The sequence below is a fragment of the Ylistrum balloti genome, unplaced genomic scaffold (assembly GCF_031769215.1).
Source record: "Ylistrum balloti isolate Yb309-2 unplaced genomic scaffold, AGI_CSIRO_Ybal_v1 Utg370450, whole genome shotgun sequence".
Taxonomy (NCBI): Eukaryota; Metazoa; Mollusca; class Bivalvia; order Pectinida; family Pectinidae; genus Ylistrum; species Ylistrum balloti.
This window is the reverse complement of record NW_026782299.1, coordinates 784,416-798,817: the sequence shown is the minus strand read 5'-3', so window position 1 is coordinate 798,817 and position 14,402 is coordinate 784,416. Positions and strand designations below refer to the sequence as shown.

At 35.9% G+C, this 14,402-nt stretch overlaps 1 protein-coding gene across 1 annotated transcript in view; it reads left to right on the top strand.

The window, feature by feature from the left end:
• LOC132555029 (inositol 1,4,5-trisphosphate receptor type 1-like) overlaps nt 1–14,402 on the top strand; it is a 148,139-nt gene that overhangs the window by 65,209 nt on the left and 68,528 nt on the right. Inside the window, exon 12 of the mRNA XM_060219366.1 lies at nt 11,699–11,844. Within this exon, the coding sequence (XP_060075349.1) occupies nt 11,699–11,844 (146 nt within the window). The remainder of the gene's footprint in view (nt 1–11,698; nt 11,845–14,402) is intronic.

Below are 14,402 nucleotides of genomic sequence, written 5' to 3'. Positions count from 1 at the left end.
ATTTGATGTTGTTTTTAGCCATAATGTTCTACACTGTTCTTAACCTTTGTAATCATGCTAGTAAAGAAATTTAGTTCACCACTATCAGAGAATACAACAGAAAAATATGAGATTGGTGATAGCTGAAAAGTCTAGTATGATCTATGTACCGCCTAGAGGTGACCTTCTGATTCATGTACTACCTGGAGGTGACCCAGAGGTCTGCTGTTTCTACTTTAATATTAATCAGATTGGATCAGATTAAACAATGGACTCTTGTCATGTTCTGTAACACCTGAAATCCCTGAAAATATAATAAAGAAAGTGGAATGGAACTAACATTCTCGGAGCGGGACAAACTGTTTCTTTGTTCATATTGGTAATCATACACGTATACATACCTGGTAATAGGCCTACTCACATATATACAACTGTTCAGTAAAAATCCAAAGCAATACTCTTTTATTGTCTTTTGATAAGCCCATCCTTAACTTTTGGTAAGAAGTAATATGCTGGCTATCCAAAATAACCATTGCAAATACAGTGTTACCAACTCATTGCATCAAAATGAGTCCATGAATATTGCACTAAGGAGTACATTTGTCATAAGTCCAATTAAATGGGGTAGGTAATGTTCTGTTCATTTTCCATACATATTGTCTACTTTATTTGGCCTGTGTCTCTTTTTCATCCAAGGCCATTTAGAAAGGCAGCTCAATGATACAGGTCTTCTAGACTTTCTCAAATTCTATATTTTTTTTTTTTTATTTCTAATTTTTAGCTTTTTCAATTTTTTCACTTAACATATTTTTCAAAATATTTGGATATGTTAAAGGATTTATATCCCTTTTTGTCTTTTGTAGGAAATAAAAGAGTTTATCAGATAGAAATACTAAGGATAGGAAAATATCCTGTTTCCGAGGTGTTCTGATTTGTTTAGGTAGGAGTATTACAGATAGGACTGAGGTGCTGGGATTTGTTTAGGTAGAAGTACTACAGATAGGACTGAGGTGCTGTGATTTGTTTAGGTAGAAGTACTACAGATAGGACTGAGGTGCTGGGATTTGTTTAGGTAGAAGTACTACAGATAGGACTGAGGTGCTGTGATTTGTTTAGGTAGAAGTACTACAGATAAGACTGAGGTGTTGGGTTTGTTTAGGAAGAAATACTACAGATAGGACTGAGGTGCTGTGATTTGTTTAGGTAGAAGTACTACAGATAGGACTGAGGTGCTGTGATTTGTTTAGGTAGAAGTACTACAAATAGGACTGAGGTGCTGTGATTTGTTTAGTTAGAAGTACTAGAGGTAGGACTGAGGTGCTGTGATTTGTTTAGGTAGAAGTACTACAGATAGGACTGAGGTGTTGTGATTTGAACTACAGATAGGACTGAGGTGCTGTGATTTGTTTAGGTAGAAGTACTACAGATAGGACTGAGGTGCTGGGATTTGTTTAGGTAGAAGTACTACAGATAGGACTGAGGTGCTGTGATTTGTTTAGGTAGAAGTACTAGAGGTAGGACTGAGGTGTTGTGATTTGTTTAGGTAGAAGTACTACAGATAGGACTGAAGTGCTGTGATTTGTTTAGGTAGAAGTACTACAGATAGGACTGAGGTGTTGTGATTTGTTTAGGTAGAAGTACTACAGATAGGACTGAAGTGCTGTGATTTGTTTAGGTAGAAGTACTACAGATAGGACTGAGGTGCTGTGATTTGTTTAGGTAGAAGTACTACAGATAGGATTGAGGTGCCATGATTTGTTTAGGTAGAAGTACTACAGATAGGACTGAGGTGCTGTGATTTGTTTAGGTAGATGTAATAGAGGTAGGACTGAGGTGCTGTGATTTGTTTAGGTAGAAGTACTAGAGGTAGGACTGAGGTGCCATGATTTGTTTAGGTAGAAGTACTACAGATAGGACTGAGGTGCTGTGATTTGTTTAGGTAGAAGTACTAGAGGTAGGACTGAGGTGCTGTGATTTGTTTAGGTAGAAGTACTACAGATAGGACTGAGGTGCCATGATTTGTTTAGGTAGAAGTACTACAGATAGGACTGAGGTGTTGTGATTTGTTTAGGTAGAAGTACTACAGATAGGACTGAGGTGTTGTGATTTGTTTAGGTAGAAGTACTACAGATAGGACTGAGGTGTTGTGATTTGTTTAGGTAGAAGTACTACAGATAGGACTGAGGTGCTGTGATTTGTTTAGGTAGAAGTACTACAGATAGGACTGAGGTGCTGTGATTTGTTTAGGTAGAAGTACTACAGATAGGACTGAGGTGCTGTGATTTGTTTAGGTAGAAGTACTACAGATAGGACTGAGGTGCTGTGATTTGTTTAGGTAGAAGTACTAGAGGTAGGACTGAGGTGTTGTGATTTGTTTAGGTAGAAGTACTACAGATAGGACTGAAGTGCTGTGATTTGTTTAGGTAGAAGTACTACAGATAGGACTGAGGTGTTGTGATTTGTTTAGGTAGAAGTACTACAGATAGGACTGAAGTGCTGTGATTTGTTTAGGTAGAAGTACTACAGATAGGACTGAGGTGCTGTGATTTGTTTAGGTAGAAGTACTACAGATAGGATTGAGGTGCCATGATTTGTTTAGGTAGAAGTACTACAGATAGGACTGAGGTGCTGTGATTTGTTTAGGTAGATGTACTAGAGGTAGGACTGAGGTGCTGTGATTTGTTTATGTAGAAGTACTAGAGGTAGGACTGAGGTGCCATGATTTGTTTAGGTAGAAGTACTACAGATAGGACTGAGGTGCTGTGATTTGTTTAGGTAGAAGTACTAGAGGTAGGACTGAGGTGCTGTGATTTGTTTAGGTAGAAGTACTACAGATAGGACTGAGGTGCCATGATTTGTTTAGGTAGAAGTACTACAGATAGGACTGAGGTGTTGTGATTTGTTTAGGTAGAAGTACTACAGATAGGACTGAGGTGTTGTGATTTGTTTAGGTAGAAGTACTACAGATAGGACTGAGGTGCTGTGATTTGTTTAGGTAGAGTAGATTTTGTGTATTACCTAGTACGATCACCTGTACTCTCTAACTTTGCACTGTTATTGATGTTTTATGAGTTAAGGATGATTATCACACATTCCACAGCAAACACCTCATTAATGATTACGCCACTACGACAGTTGTGATCCATATAAGTATATCCTATTTACCTACACTCTAACACCCACAATACAAGGCTGTTCATTCACCTTGGTGGAAGAACCGAAAAATATGACAACAAAGATTAAAATCAAATCACCCATACCAGACATTTAACTGGATGATTTTACAATTTCAGCTGCCTTTCAGCACTTAAAAGCTTCCCTTTCACAGTGTCAGCACATTTTTGAAATATCTGGAAGATTTCATTATTTAATGCCTTGATGTTGGATAATGCTAATTGATGCTAAGAAAAGCTGCTAAGAATTGAGTTAATTTTCTTGCATTATGGAATGCAATTAAGACTTATTACAAGCATATTGTAGTCCCAGACTGTGCTGGTAAATCAGTGAATATTAGACATTAGAAAATGCACACACTATATAGATCAGAGTTTATAGTTACAGTACCATCCCTGACTAATCACTTATCATTGTGTTAGATCTTTAGCTTGTGTTTCCTATCTTAGTATCCTACCTGCCCTTCCCTCCTTCTGTACAGAAGCAGTGGTAAATATTTATATAATGTATAAGTTTGAAGACAACAGTATCTCTCTTTGCCAGACTTGAACATCAGCATATCAATATACCATTGGTTTATATAAATTTTTTTCAATGTATATAAACATTTTTTATCAGATAACTTTAAATTCTGCTAACAAAGAATGCTGTCACTTAAACTCCCTCTTGTTTAGATTTTCAGTAAAATCTTACCTTTTATCTGTAACTCTGAGGTTATTTGAAAAGATTCTATAAAGTTGTTTATGGTCAGCAGCAATAAAAAAAAGACATATAAATATGTCTGGACTTGTACAGTTAGTCTCTGGTGAAGATTTGTCAAAGAGATTTAAGATAATGCAGAAGAAGTCTGATGAAAGTTTGATGTTAAAGTCCCGAGTTTTTTATCTGGTAATTAAAACCAGGAATGTTGGATATTTCATTCATTTACAGATGCTGTTCGTGAATAAATCATGAGATAAATACTAATATATTTTCTAGATAATTAAATTAAACTATTTCCATATTTTTATGTTCTCTTCACAGGCAGCACATAGGGAAAACATTAATGGGGATGCTGTGTCTGTCAGCATCTGCCTCGTTTGTAAAGATTTGTAGCTAGGTGATCTGATTAGAACAAATAACTGTATTTTATTTTTTTTTAATGAAACTTGGCTGCTATACTCCAATCATTAACTTGAATTTCATGTCTGGATGATGTTTTCAAATTACTTGTCAGATTGCCTCTATGTGATTGTCTTATACAGAAACAGTTATATCTGCTAGCTTTACTACTTTTAAAACAGTAACAAAAATTAGTTACAAGCTGCCACTGTCTTGTTCCTTATCAAGCAATAATAGGACATGACTGTAGGCAGCTATGTGGACAATTCTTAGCTTATCTAACTAGAATGATAACAGTTAATTGTTACTTTTAACTAAAATTTTTCATTGTGTGAAATTTGTTGAGTGCAAATGCCATTGATGATGTGATTAATTGAAACATAACACACTTTTTTGGTGTACAATAGCGTGTAGTGGTATTCTGCATGCAAATATACACTACAACACCTCAAAATCAGAAATCTTTTTGAAAATAACTAACTTTTGTAATATTTTTGAAAATTCCCATCAGGATTTGATGAGAGTTTTACCTACTGGGTCAGTATTTCAAAATACAGTCAGTATGACTCTGAGGCATCAGGCTTTTCTTTGTAACATCTTGGTGGCATGACAAATGTTGCCATATATCCTTATTATTATTAAGACTATCATGAAAAAGTCATATATATCCATTTTCAATTTCAAGACAAAAATAAATGTTTCCAGCTCTACTTGGTATGGTTATTTATAAAGCATAGGATGATGAACAGTACTCAATGTCACAACAGTCTTCAGGGTTGATGTATAATCTATATTCCCCTCTGCCAAAAGTATAATTATGCCATATTTCTCCCTGCTATATGTTTCTTTCTACATGTAAATCGTAATGGTGATCAATATTAAAAACACAGCTGTTGTTAAAAAACCATTTGGCTGTGGTTTGGAACTGGCACTGAGATGCTGTCAGTGTCTGATATCACTGAAACAGACCAGACTAGGGCAGACTCTTCCTACCTGGGACTGGTATCTTCATACATCACTGGTCATATCTATGTAACTTTCAATTATAAATTTCTGCTGTTTTGAATATGAGGCAGATTTCATCGCTGCTGATCTGTGTTTGAGTTTTGCCAAATCACCAATCTGCACTCGACTGCTTAATTGAATTTCATTGTGATTTATCAAAATTCCAATATTGTCATTTCACACAAGACTGATCCTTAGGTAAGGTAAACAATATAGAAATGTAGAATGAGTTTTGGGATATTTGTTTCTCTCCAACCTTCATATATTTCATATTCAAATGGAGACTGTACTTGTGTTGTGTCTTATGCATATATCTGATATAGCTGTATACTTTACTATCCTCAGAGACCATGTCATAGTGTCTTCTACATCAATACTACATCCTCAGAGACCATGTCATCGTGTCTTCTACATCAACAATACATCCTCAGAGACCATGTCATAGTGTCTTCTACATCAATAATATATCCTCAGAGACCATGTCATAGTGTCTTCTACATCAATAATACATCCTCAGAGACAATGTTACACTGTCTTCTACATCAATAATATATCCTCAGAGACAATGTCATAGTGTCTTCTACATCAATACTACATCCTCAGAGACCATGTCATAATGTCTTCTACATCAATAATACATACCCCGAGACAATGTCATATTGTCTTTTACATCAACAATACATCCTCAGAGACAATGTCATAGTGTCTTCTACATCAATAATATATCCTCAGAGACAATGTCATAGTGTCTTCTACATCAATTATACATCCTCAGAGACCATGTCATAGTGTCTTCTACATCAATTATACATCCTCAGAGACAATGTCATAGCCTGTTCTACTTGTAAAATTAAAAGTTTTTTAAAAACCTTTGTAGTTACATTTTTCTGATGTTGATGTTTTTGATTAATGTGTCTTATAATTAACTATATACAATTTGTTACCTTGTATTATAAACTGGACATTTTTGATAAAACATTAATTTTTATGGAATTTCTTTCGGTTAACAAATTATTTATCTCCACTTCTTTAGATGATGAACATCTAGAAGGCTCTTTAATTGTACAGGGAGATCAATTCCAATAAATATATCCAACATTTCAACTTCATGTCTGATAGATGCCTTACTCTTCACTTTATTAGGAGGATCAGAAGGACAGTATTTTCTATTTTATGTTCTAACTCTTCTTTCCAAATACCTTAAGGTAACTGCAGTAAACCCAGTTTGGTTTATGGGCACAGAGAGGATAATTCCAGAGTCAGAGAAAAATATGGCTACATGAATCTGTGTACTTGTTGGTATTTAGATCAAAGCCTAATATGCAAAGGCCTTCTGGGTCAAGGAATCTCCGACATATGCTTTGGTCTGTTCACATGTTAAGATATATAACAGTTAATATTTCAAATGAATAATGAAAAAAGATAGGGTTGTTGTTGGTTGGATCTTTGTTTTATGGATACATCTGATTAATGATATAAATTATACTGATGGTTCTGTTTGTCTCTACATCTTGCATCAATGTTCTTCAGCATGTCAGACATCAAATCATTTGTCTGCAACAGGCTGTTTCTGTACATGTCACTTAAGACGAAAGGCTGATTTTCTTATGTAGTTGTTATAAAAAGAGCAATGGATTTGACAAGTAAACAAGGTCACTATGGAGTTGACATACAAACAAGGTCAATATGGAGTTGACATACAAACAGGGTCACTATGGAGTTGACATACAAACAAGGTCAATACGGAGTTGACATATAAACAAGGTCACTATGAAGTTGACATACAAGCAGGGTCAATATGGAGTTGACATACAAACAGGGTCAACATGGAGTTGACATATAAACAAGGTCACTATGAAGTTGACATACAAACAGGGTCAATATGGAGTTGACATACAAACAGGGTCAATATGGAGTTGACATATAAACAAGGTCACTATGGAGTTGACATATAAACAAGGTCAATATGGAGTTGACATACAAACAGGTCAATATGGAGTTGACAAACAAGGTCAATATGGAGTTGACATTTAAACAAGGTCAATATGGAGTTGACATATAAACAAGGTCAATATGGAATTGACATACAAACAAGATCAATACGGAGTTGACAAACAAAGTCAATATGGAGTTGACATATAAACAGGGTCAATAAGGAATTGACATACAAACAAGGTCAATATGAAGTTGACAAACAAGGTCAATATGGAGTTGACATATAAGCAGTTTCAATGTGGGATTGACATTTCAACAAGGTCAGGATGGGATTTACAGATAAACAAGGTCAATATCACAAGGTCACTATCAGTAACATAGAGTATAATGTGATTCAATTATTTTTGTAACCCTTAATTAACAAGATTGATATATCATGACCTTATATTTATACAGGATTGATTCACACAGATCAGATGTTTATACTGGGAGTGACCCAGATAAACCCAAAATTGATATATAAAATATTTGTAGTAAAGCTGGTTTGGCCATCAGTGTGAGCTGTTTGATGTTTATAGTAATTACTGGTAATGGTAACAAGTATAGATATCTCTGAGTATGTAGGAAATGTTGGTTTGTGTACATACGATTCTATCTGATAATTGGTGGTATAGATTTGTTAGATGACAAGATATAACTTAGTGTAAACAAATAAAAGCAAGTGACAAGTTCCACTGTGTTATTGATCAGTCGATTACATTATCAGCTTGTTAATCAAAAGAATAAAATATTAAATACATCATATATACTGTTAGTGACTCTGAAACAAGATTGAAAGTAGATTTCCACTATCCCAATCAATTTTGAAGAATTTATATGCCATGGTTTTGAATATAAACATTTATTTTTTTGTTTGTCTCTGTATTTGTCCCTTATTTTCAGTCTAATTCATATTGTTTTTTTTTCTTCTTTCTTTATTTCTTCTTTGATTACATACTTATTTGTCCTTTCTTTCCCCTGTGTGTCCTTTTCCTTCATGTCTCTTTTTTGTCTATCTTTCTTCTTTTCTCTTGATTTTTTTTGCCCCTTCCTATATCTATTTTTTCCAGCTTCTATCTCTTTGTCTCCTCTTATATCAGTTTGTCCCCTGTTCTATTTCTTTGACCCATCTTTTATCAGTTTGTCCCCTATTCTTTTTCTTTGTCCCATCGTGCATCTTTTTGTAGCCTGTTCAATTAGTTTGTCCCCTGTTCTATTCCTTTGACCCTTCTTGTATCAGTTTGTCCCCTGTTCTATTCCTTTAATCCATCTTGTATCAGTTTGTCCCCTGTTCTATTTCTTTGTCCCTTCAGTATCAGTTTGTCCATGCTTGTATCAGTTTGTCCCCTGTTCTATTTCTTTGTTCCTTCAGTATCAGTTTGTCCCCTGTTCTATTTCTTTGTCCTTTCAGTATCGGTTTGTCCATGCTTGTATCGGTTTGTCCCCTGTTCTATTTCTTTGTTCCTTCAGTATCAGTTTGTCCATGCTTGTATCAGTTTGTCCCCTGTTCTATTTCTTTGTCCTTTCAGTATCAGTTTGTCCATGCTTTTATCAGTTTGTCCCGTTCTATTTCTTTGTCCCTTCAGTATCAGTTTGTCCATGCTTGTATCAGTTTGTCCCCTGTTCTATTTCTTTGTTCCTTCAGTATCAGTTTGTCCCCTATTCTTTTTCTTTGTCCCATCGTGCATCTTTTTGTAGCCTGTTCAATTAGTTTGTCCCCTGTTCTATTCCTTTGACCCTTCTTGTATCAGTTTGTCCCCTGTTCTATTCCTTTAATCCATCTTGTATCAGTTTGTCCCCTGTTCTATTTCTTTGTCCCTTCAGTATCAGTTTGTCCATGCTTGTATCAGTTTGTCCCCTGTTCTATTTCTTTGTTCCTTCAGTATCAGTTTGTCCCCTGTTCTATTTCTTTGTCCCTTCAGTATCAGTTTGTCCATGCTTTTATCAGTTTGTCCCGTTCTATTTCTTTGTCCCTTCAGTATAAGTTTGTCCATGCTTATATCAATTTGTTCCCTGTTCTATTTCTTTGTCCCTTCAGTATCAGTTTGTCCATGCTTTTATCAGTTTGTCCCGTTCTATTTCTTTGTCCCTTCAGTATCAGTTTGTCCATGCTTGTATCAGTTTGTCCCCTATTCTATTTCTTTGTCCCTTCAGTATCAGTTTGTCCATGCTTATATCAATTTGTTCCCTGTTCTATTTCTTTGTCCCTTCAGTATCAGTTTGTTCCCTGTTCTATTTCTTTGTCCCTTCAGTATCAGTTTGTCCATGCTTGTATCAGTTTGTCCCCTGTTCTATTTCTTTGTCCCTTCAGCATCAGTTTGTCCCCATTCTATATTTTTGTCCCTTCAGTATCCATTTGTCCCCTGTTCTTTGTGTTTTCCCTTCTTTTTCCTCTCTTCATCCCTTCTTTTGTCATTTCCTTTTATCTCTGTTATCATTTTTCCCCCCATTTTATCTTCTTGTCCCCATGTCTTCTTCACTTGGGTTTCTTCTTGTGTTTCATGTCTATAAACCTCAGTCTTTCGGGTTGACCCCATGTCATTGTTACAGAGCCCCATCACCTCTCCATTAATTTTATTCTTGTTTCAGTATTTCACTATCTGTGTAAATTCTCCTCAGGTTTCCCTACATCCATTTATTCACCACTTCTTTCTTATTTTCTTCTCCATGTACTTGTCTTGCTTTCTTTTTGTTGGTACACAGCCCTGTGACGTATTGATAGATAACTGGGGCTGATGCAGCAATCCTTGGAGATTTATGGTAGGATAGGGGGAGTCAATGCTGGTTATATTTATGAAGGGAAGATTAGAGTATTGATAACAAAGTAATCATTATAAAAACTACTAGGTATGTGTAATAAATGACTGTGACAGTTAGTGTGCCACACATCAAACAGTTGACGGAGTCGTCAGGTGGTAAAAGTTACAAGGTAAAACACACTGATCATGGTAATGAGTATTTTGTGGCCTGTGACTTATTACTGGGATGGGATAGCTCCAAAAGTAATGGATGTCTTTGAAGGTGTATGTGATACCTACTGAATTACTGTTAGTTCTGGGTATATAAACAAGGCCATCAAAGTTAGTTCTGGTTGTATAACCAAGGTCATCATTTCCTCTTGTTGTACACTATCAATATCTACTGTTACAAATCAGGGCAAATCTGCATTCAAAGAACTAATTTTGCATGAAAAAATCCAGTTTATATTGTTTACATGTGTATATTGACATAAGACGTCCTATCTTTACCAGTTTGATCTTTAGCCTTCGAGTTCATTGAACTTTTTTGTGCTTCCTGCAAATTTTTTGAGGGAGCATGTGGTTGCCACATTTCCGCTTATCTGTCCTTTTGTGTCCAGACAATGACTTTGCCCCCAATTAGGCAAAGATCATGAAATGTTGTGTATACATTGTTTTTACTAAGGTGATATGCAGTGTACCAAATTCAGGACCCTTAAGCGCTCTTTAACAGAGTTATTGCCCTTTGTAAAATTTCATGTCCAGAGATTAACTTTAAAGTGCTTGAATGACAAGACCAATTTTAACAATAATTCAACTTTATTAATTTGAATTAAAACCTTTCTGATGGGGTAATCTAATGACCACAATGCTGTAGAGTAATGTTGTTGGCTTGCTGAGGAGAAAGACTATCCATGAGCCAAAATTTTAAATGTACAAATTAACTACTTTGAAACCATTCAACTTTATGAAGTGTTGAATCCTGCAGGAGAAGGGTTTCAGACTATCAGGTTCTGCAAGCTGACTATCTAGATGAAAAGATTAAGGACTGATTTCAGACAAATCAATGGGTATATCAGAACTTGAAACTATGGAAAGTAGGTTAAATGATACTACTGTTCCTGAATGCTGGAATGGATTTTGTTAAACTATTGTCTGAAACATTATTAGTGGTGGGCAATTTATTCTTAAATTCAGAAAATTGATTTGACCTCAAGAGACTCGGGTACAGTAAATGCCCTGATATTAGCCCAAAACATCCAGGATGTATGGCCACCAAGTATGTTCAAATGAAAGACCTCGATCTGTTTTCAATGTAACAAGGAATAAATGCGTTAAAATTTTAAATGACAGCTTACCAATAACCAAAAGACCAAAGATCAGACTGTGCTGGGATGTGGAGATATCAAGCCTCTTTATAGGAATGACCTTGATGTACTGTTAAAATCACTACAATCAAATTCAACTTGTGAGTTACGAAGAGGCCAGCAATGATGTGACTGACTTGAGGACATTATTAAATAATAGATATCGCAGATTAAACAAATACACAATCTAGAGTTATTTGATGAACTGCCTGTAGGTTTGATGTTTCTCTGTGTCGTACTGTATTGCAGTTTGACAGATTTTCAGTCTGAGATATTTGGTAAGGAATCCCCACTGAGCTTTTTCAGATCCTTATGAAAGTAACAATATTGTGTATGCATTAAAAACTGTCTTTTTTACAGGGGATGTAATACGATGGGAACAACAAATCCGCTTACGACATTTGTTGACAAGACAGTACCTGTGTATAGACTCCAAGATGGACGTGTCATTGGTTAATGATGCTAGCGATCCCCGTACAGTATTTAGACTCCACTCGGTACTTAAGGTATGCACAGATTTCATTTAACATCATGTTGCAATTATAATTCATTTCAATTCAAAATTGAATTTTGCTTCTATCTTGAAAAAACACATTTATATAAATAGAATCGGTCAAGGTCATACATATATTGCAGATTCTTCATTTTACCTGCGATACTTGTGGAACGCATCCTTTACAGTTCTGTAATCTATTTCTGTACCTCACATACAATACCAAGTTATTTATAAATTGTTGAAGATAATACCCCATCAATAACGGTTTTGGCAGTTTCCGGTATCTTTATGATTCTATCTGAAACATAATACATACTTACAACATCTGCTGCTCTGTACAGCGTTCAAACAAAGCTGTTCAATAGTCAAAACCATTAAATGAGCATTATGGCACTATAAAACCAATCCTTCATGTTTAACTTTCATTCTTCAGATTTTCCTGTATTTCAGGCATATTTTGTTTGAATGCCAGCTACCTAACGATAACTGGTTGCTTTGGAAACTGTTTTGATACAAGCTTGATGAATAAAGAGTTAATAATAAGGAAGTTTTCTCTAGTGGAGAGTGTATATAAGTTGTTTGCCAACATGTGGTGACATTGAGATATAGTATGTTAATATACATTATATTTATATAAACTGTTAACTTCCATTTCTCACAGTCTGTAGTACTTATTTTAAAATATTCACTAGTATGAGATACCCCTCTAGAGTGAGCATCATATAGGTTAAGGAAGGGTATCCTTTAGGATGAGATACCCTTCTAGAGTGAGCATCATATAGGTTAAGGAAGGGTGTCCTTTAGGATGAGATACCCTTCTAGAGTGAGCATCATATAGGTTAAGGAAGGGTATCCTTTAGGATGAGATAACCTTCTAGAGTGAGCATCATATAGGTTAAGGAAGGGTATCCTTTAGGATGAGATAACCTTCTAGAGTGAGCATCATATAGGTTAAGGAAGGGTATCCTTTAGGATGAGATAACCTTCTAGAGTGAGCATCATATAGGTTAAGGAAGGGTATCCTTTAGGATGAGATAACCTTCTAGAGTGAGCATCATATAGGTTAAGGAAGGGTATCCTTTAGGATGAGATAACCTTCTAGAGTGAGCATCATATAGGTTAAGGAAGGGTATCCTTTAGGATGAGATAACCTTCTAGAGTGAGCATCATATAGGTTAAGGAAGGGTATCCTTTAGGATGAGATACCCTTCTAGAGTGAGCATCATATAGGTTAAGGAAGGGTATCCTTTAGGATGAGATACCCTTCTAGAGTGAGCATCATATAGGTTAAGGAAGGGTATCCTGTAGGCTGTGGTACCTCTAGTAGTAGGTATTATTTTAGGTTTAGGAAGGGTATCCTGTAGACTGTGATACCTCTAGTAGTAGGTATTATTTTAGGTTTAGGAAGGGTATCCTGTAGGCTGTGATACCTTTAGTAGTAGGTATAATTATAGGTAGAGGAAGGGTATCCTGTAGGCTGTGATACCTCTAGCAGTAGGTATTATTTTAGGTTTAGGAAGGGTATCCTGTAGGCTGTGATGCCTCCAGTAGTAGGTATTATTTTAGGTTTAGGAAGGGTATCCTGTAGGCTGTGATGCCTCCAGTAGTAGGTATTATTATAGGTAGAGGAAGGGTATCCTGTAGGCTGTGGTACCTCTAGTAGTAGGTATCATTATAGGTTTAGGAAGGGTATCCTGTAGGCTGTGATGCCTCCAGTAGTAGGTATCATTGTAGGTTTAGGAAGGGTATCCTGTAGACTGTGATACCTCTAGCAGTAGGTATTATTTTAGGTTTAGGAAGGGTATCCTGTAGGCTGTGATACCTTTAGTAGTAGGTATAATTATAGGTAGAGGAAGGGTATCCTGTAGGCTGTGATACCTCTAGCAGTAGGTATTATTTTAGGTTTAGGAAGGGTATCCTGTAGGCTGTGATGCCTCCAGTAGTAGGTATTATTTTAGGTTTAGGAAGGGTATCCTGTAGGCTGTGATGCCTCCAGTAGTAGGTATTATTATAGGTAGAGGAAGGGTATCCTGTAGGCTGTGGTACCTCTAGTAGTAGGTATCATTATAGGTTTAGGAAGGGTATCCTGTAGGCTGTGATGCCTCCAGTAGTAGGTATCATTGTAGGTTTAGGAAGGGTATCCTGTAGACTGTGATACCTCTAGCAGTAGGTATTATTTTAGGTTTAGGAAGGGTATCCTGTAGGCTGTGATGCCTCCAGTAGTAGGTATTATTATAGGTTTAGGAAGGGTATCCTGTAGGCTGTGGTACCTCTAGTAGTAGGTAACATCATAGGTGTAGAAAGGTTATTCTGGTACAATCAGTGTCTCATTGCCACTTTTCTTATCCAGTAGTCTATCTTTGATGGCAGGATTTTGTCTGCTTTTTCAAATTAAACACAGAAAAAAACAATTTAATTGGTCATTTCAAAGAAGTTAAGATTTGTGCTACACTGTAAATTTAAATTATAGTAGAAATAAAGAGTTGAGTTAAGCCCAGATTTTAGATTTTCCTGATGGATAGGTAATTAGGCTGTTTCAACATTTAGTGTTTATCAGTTAGCTCTGTA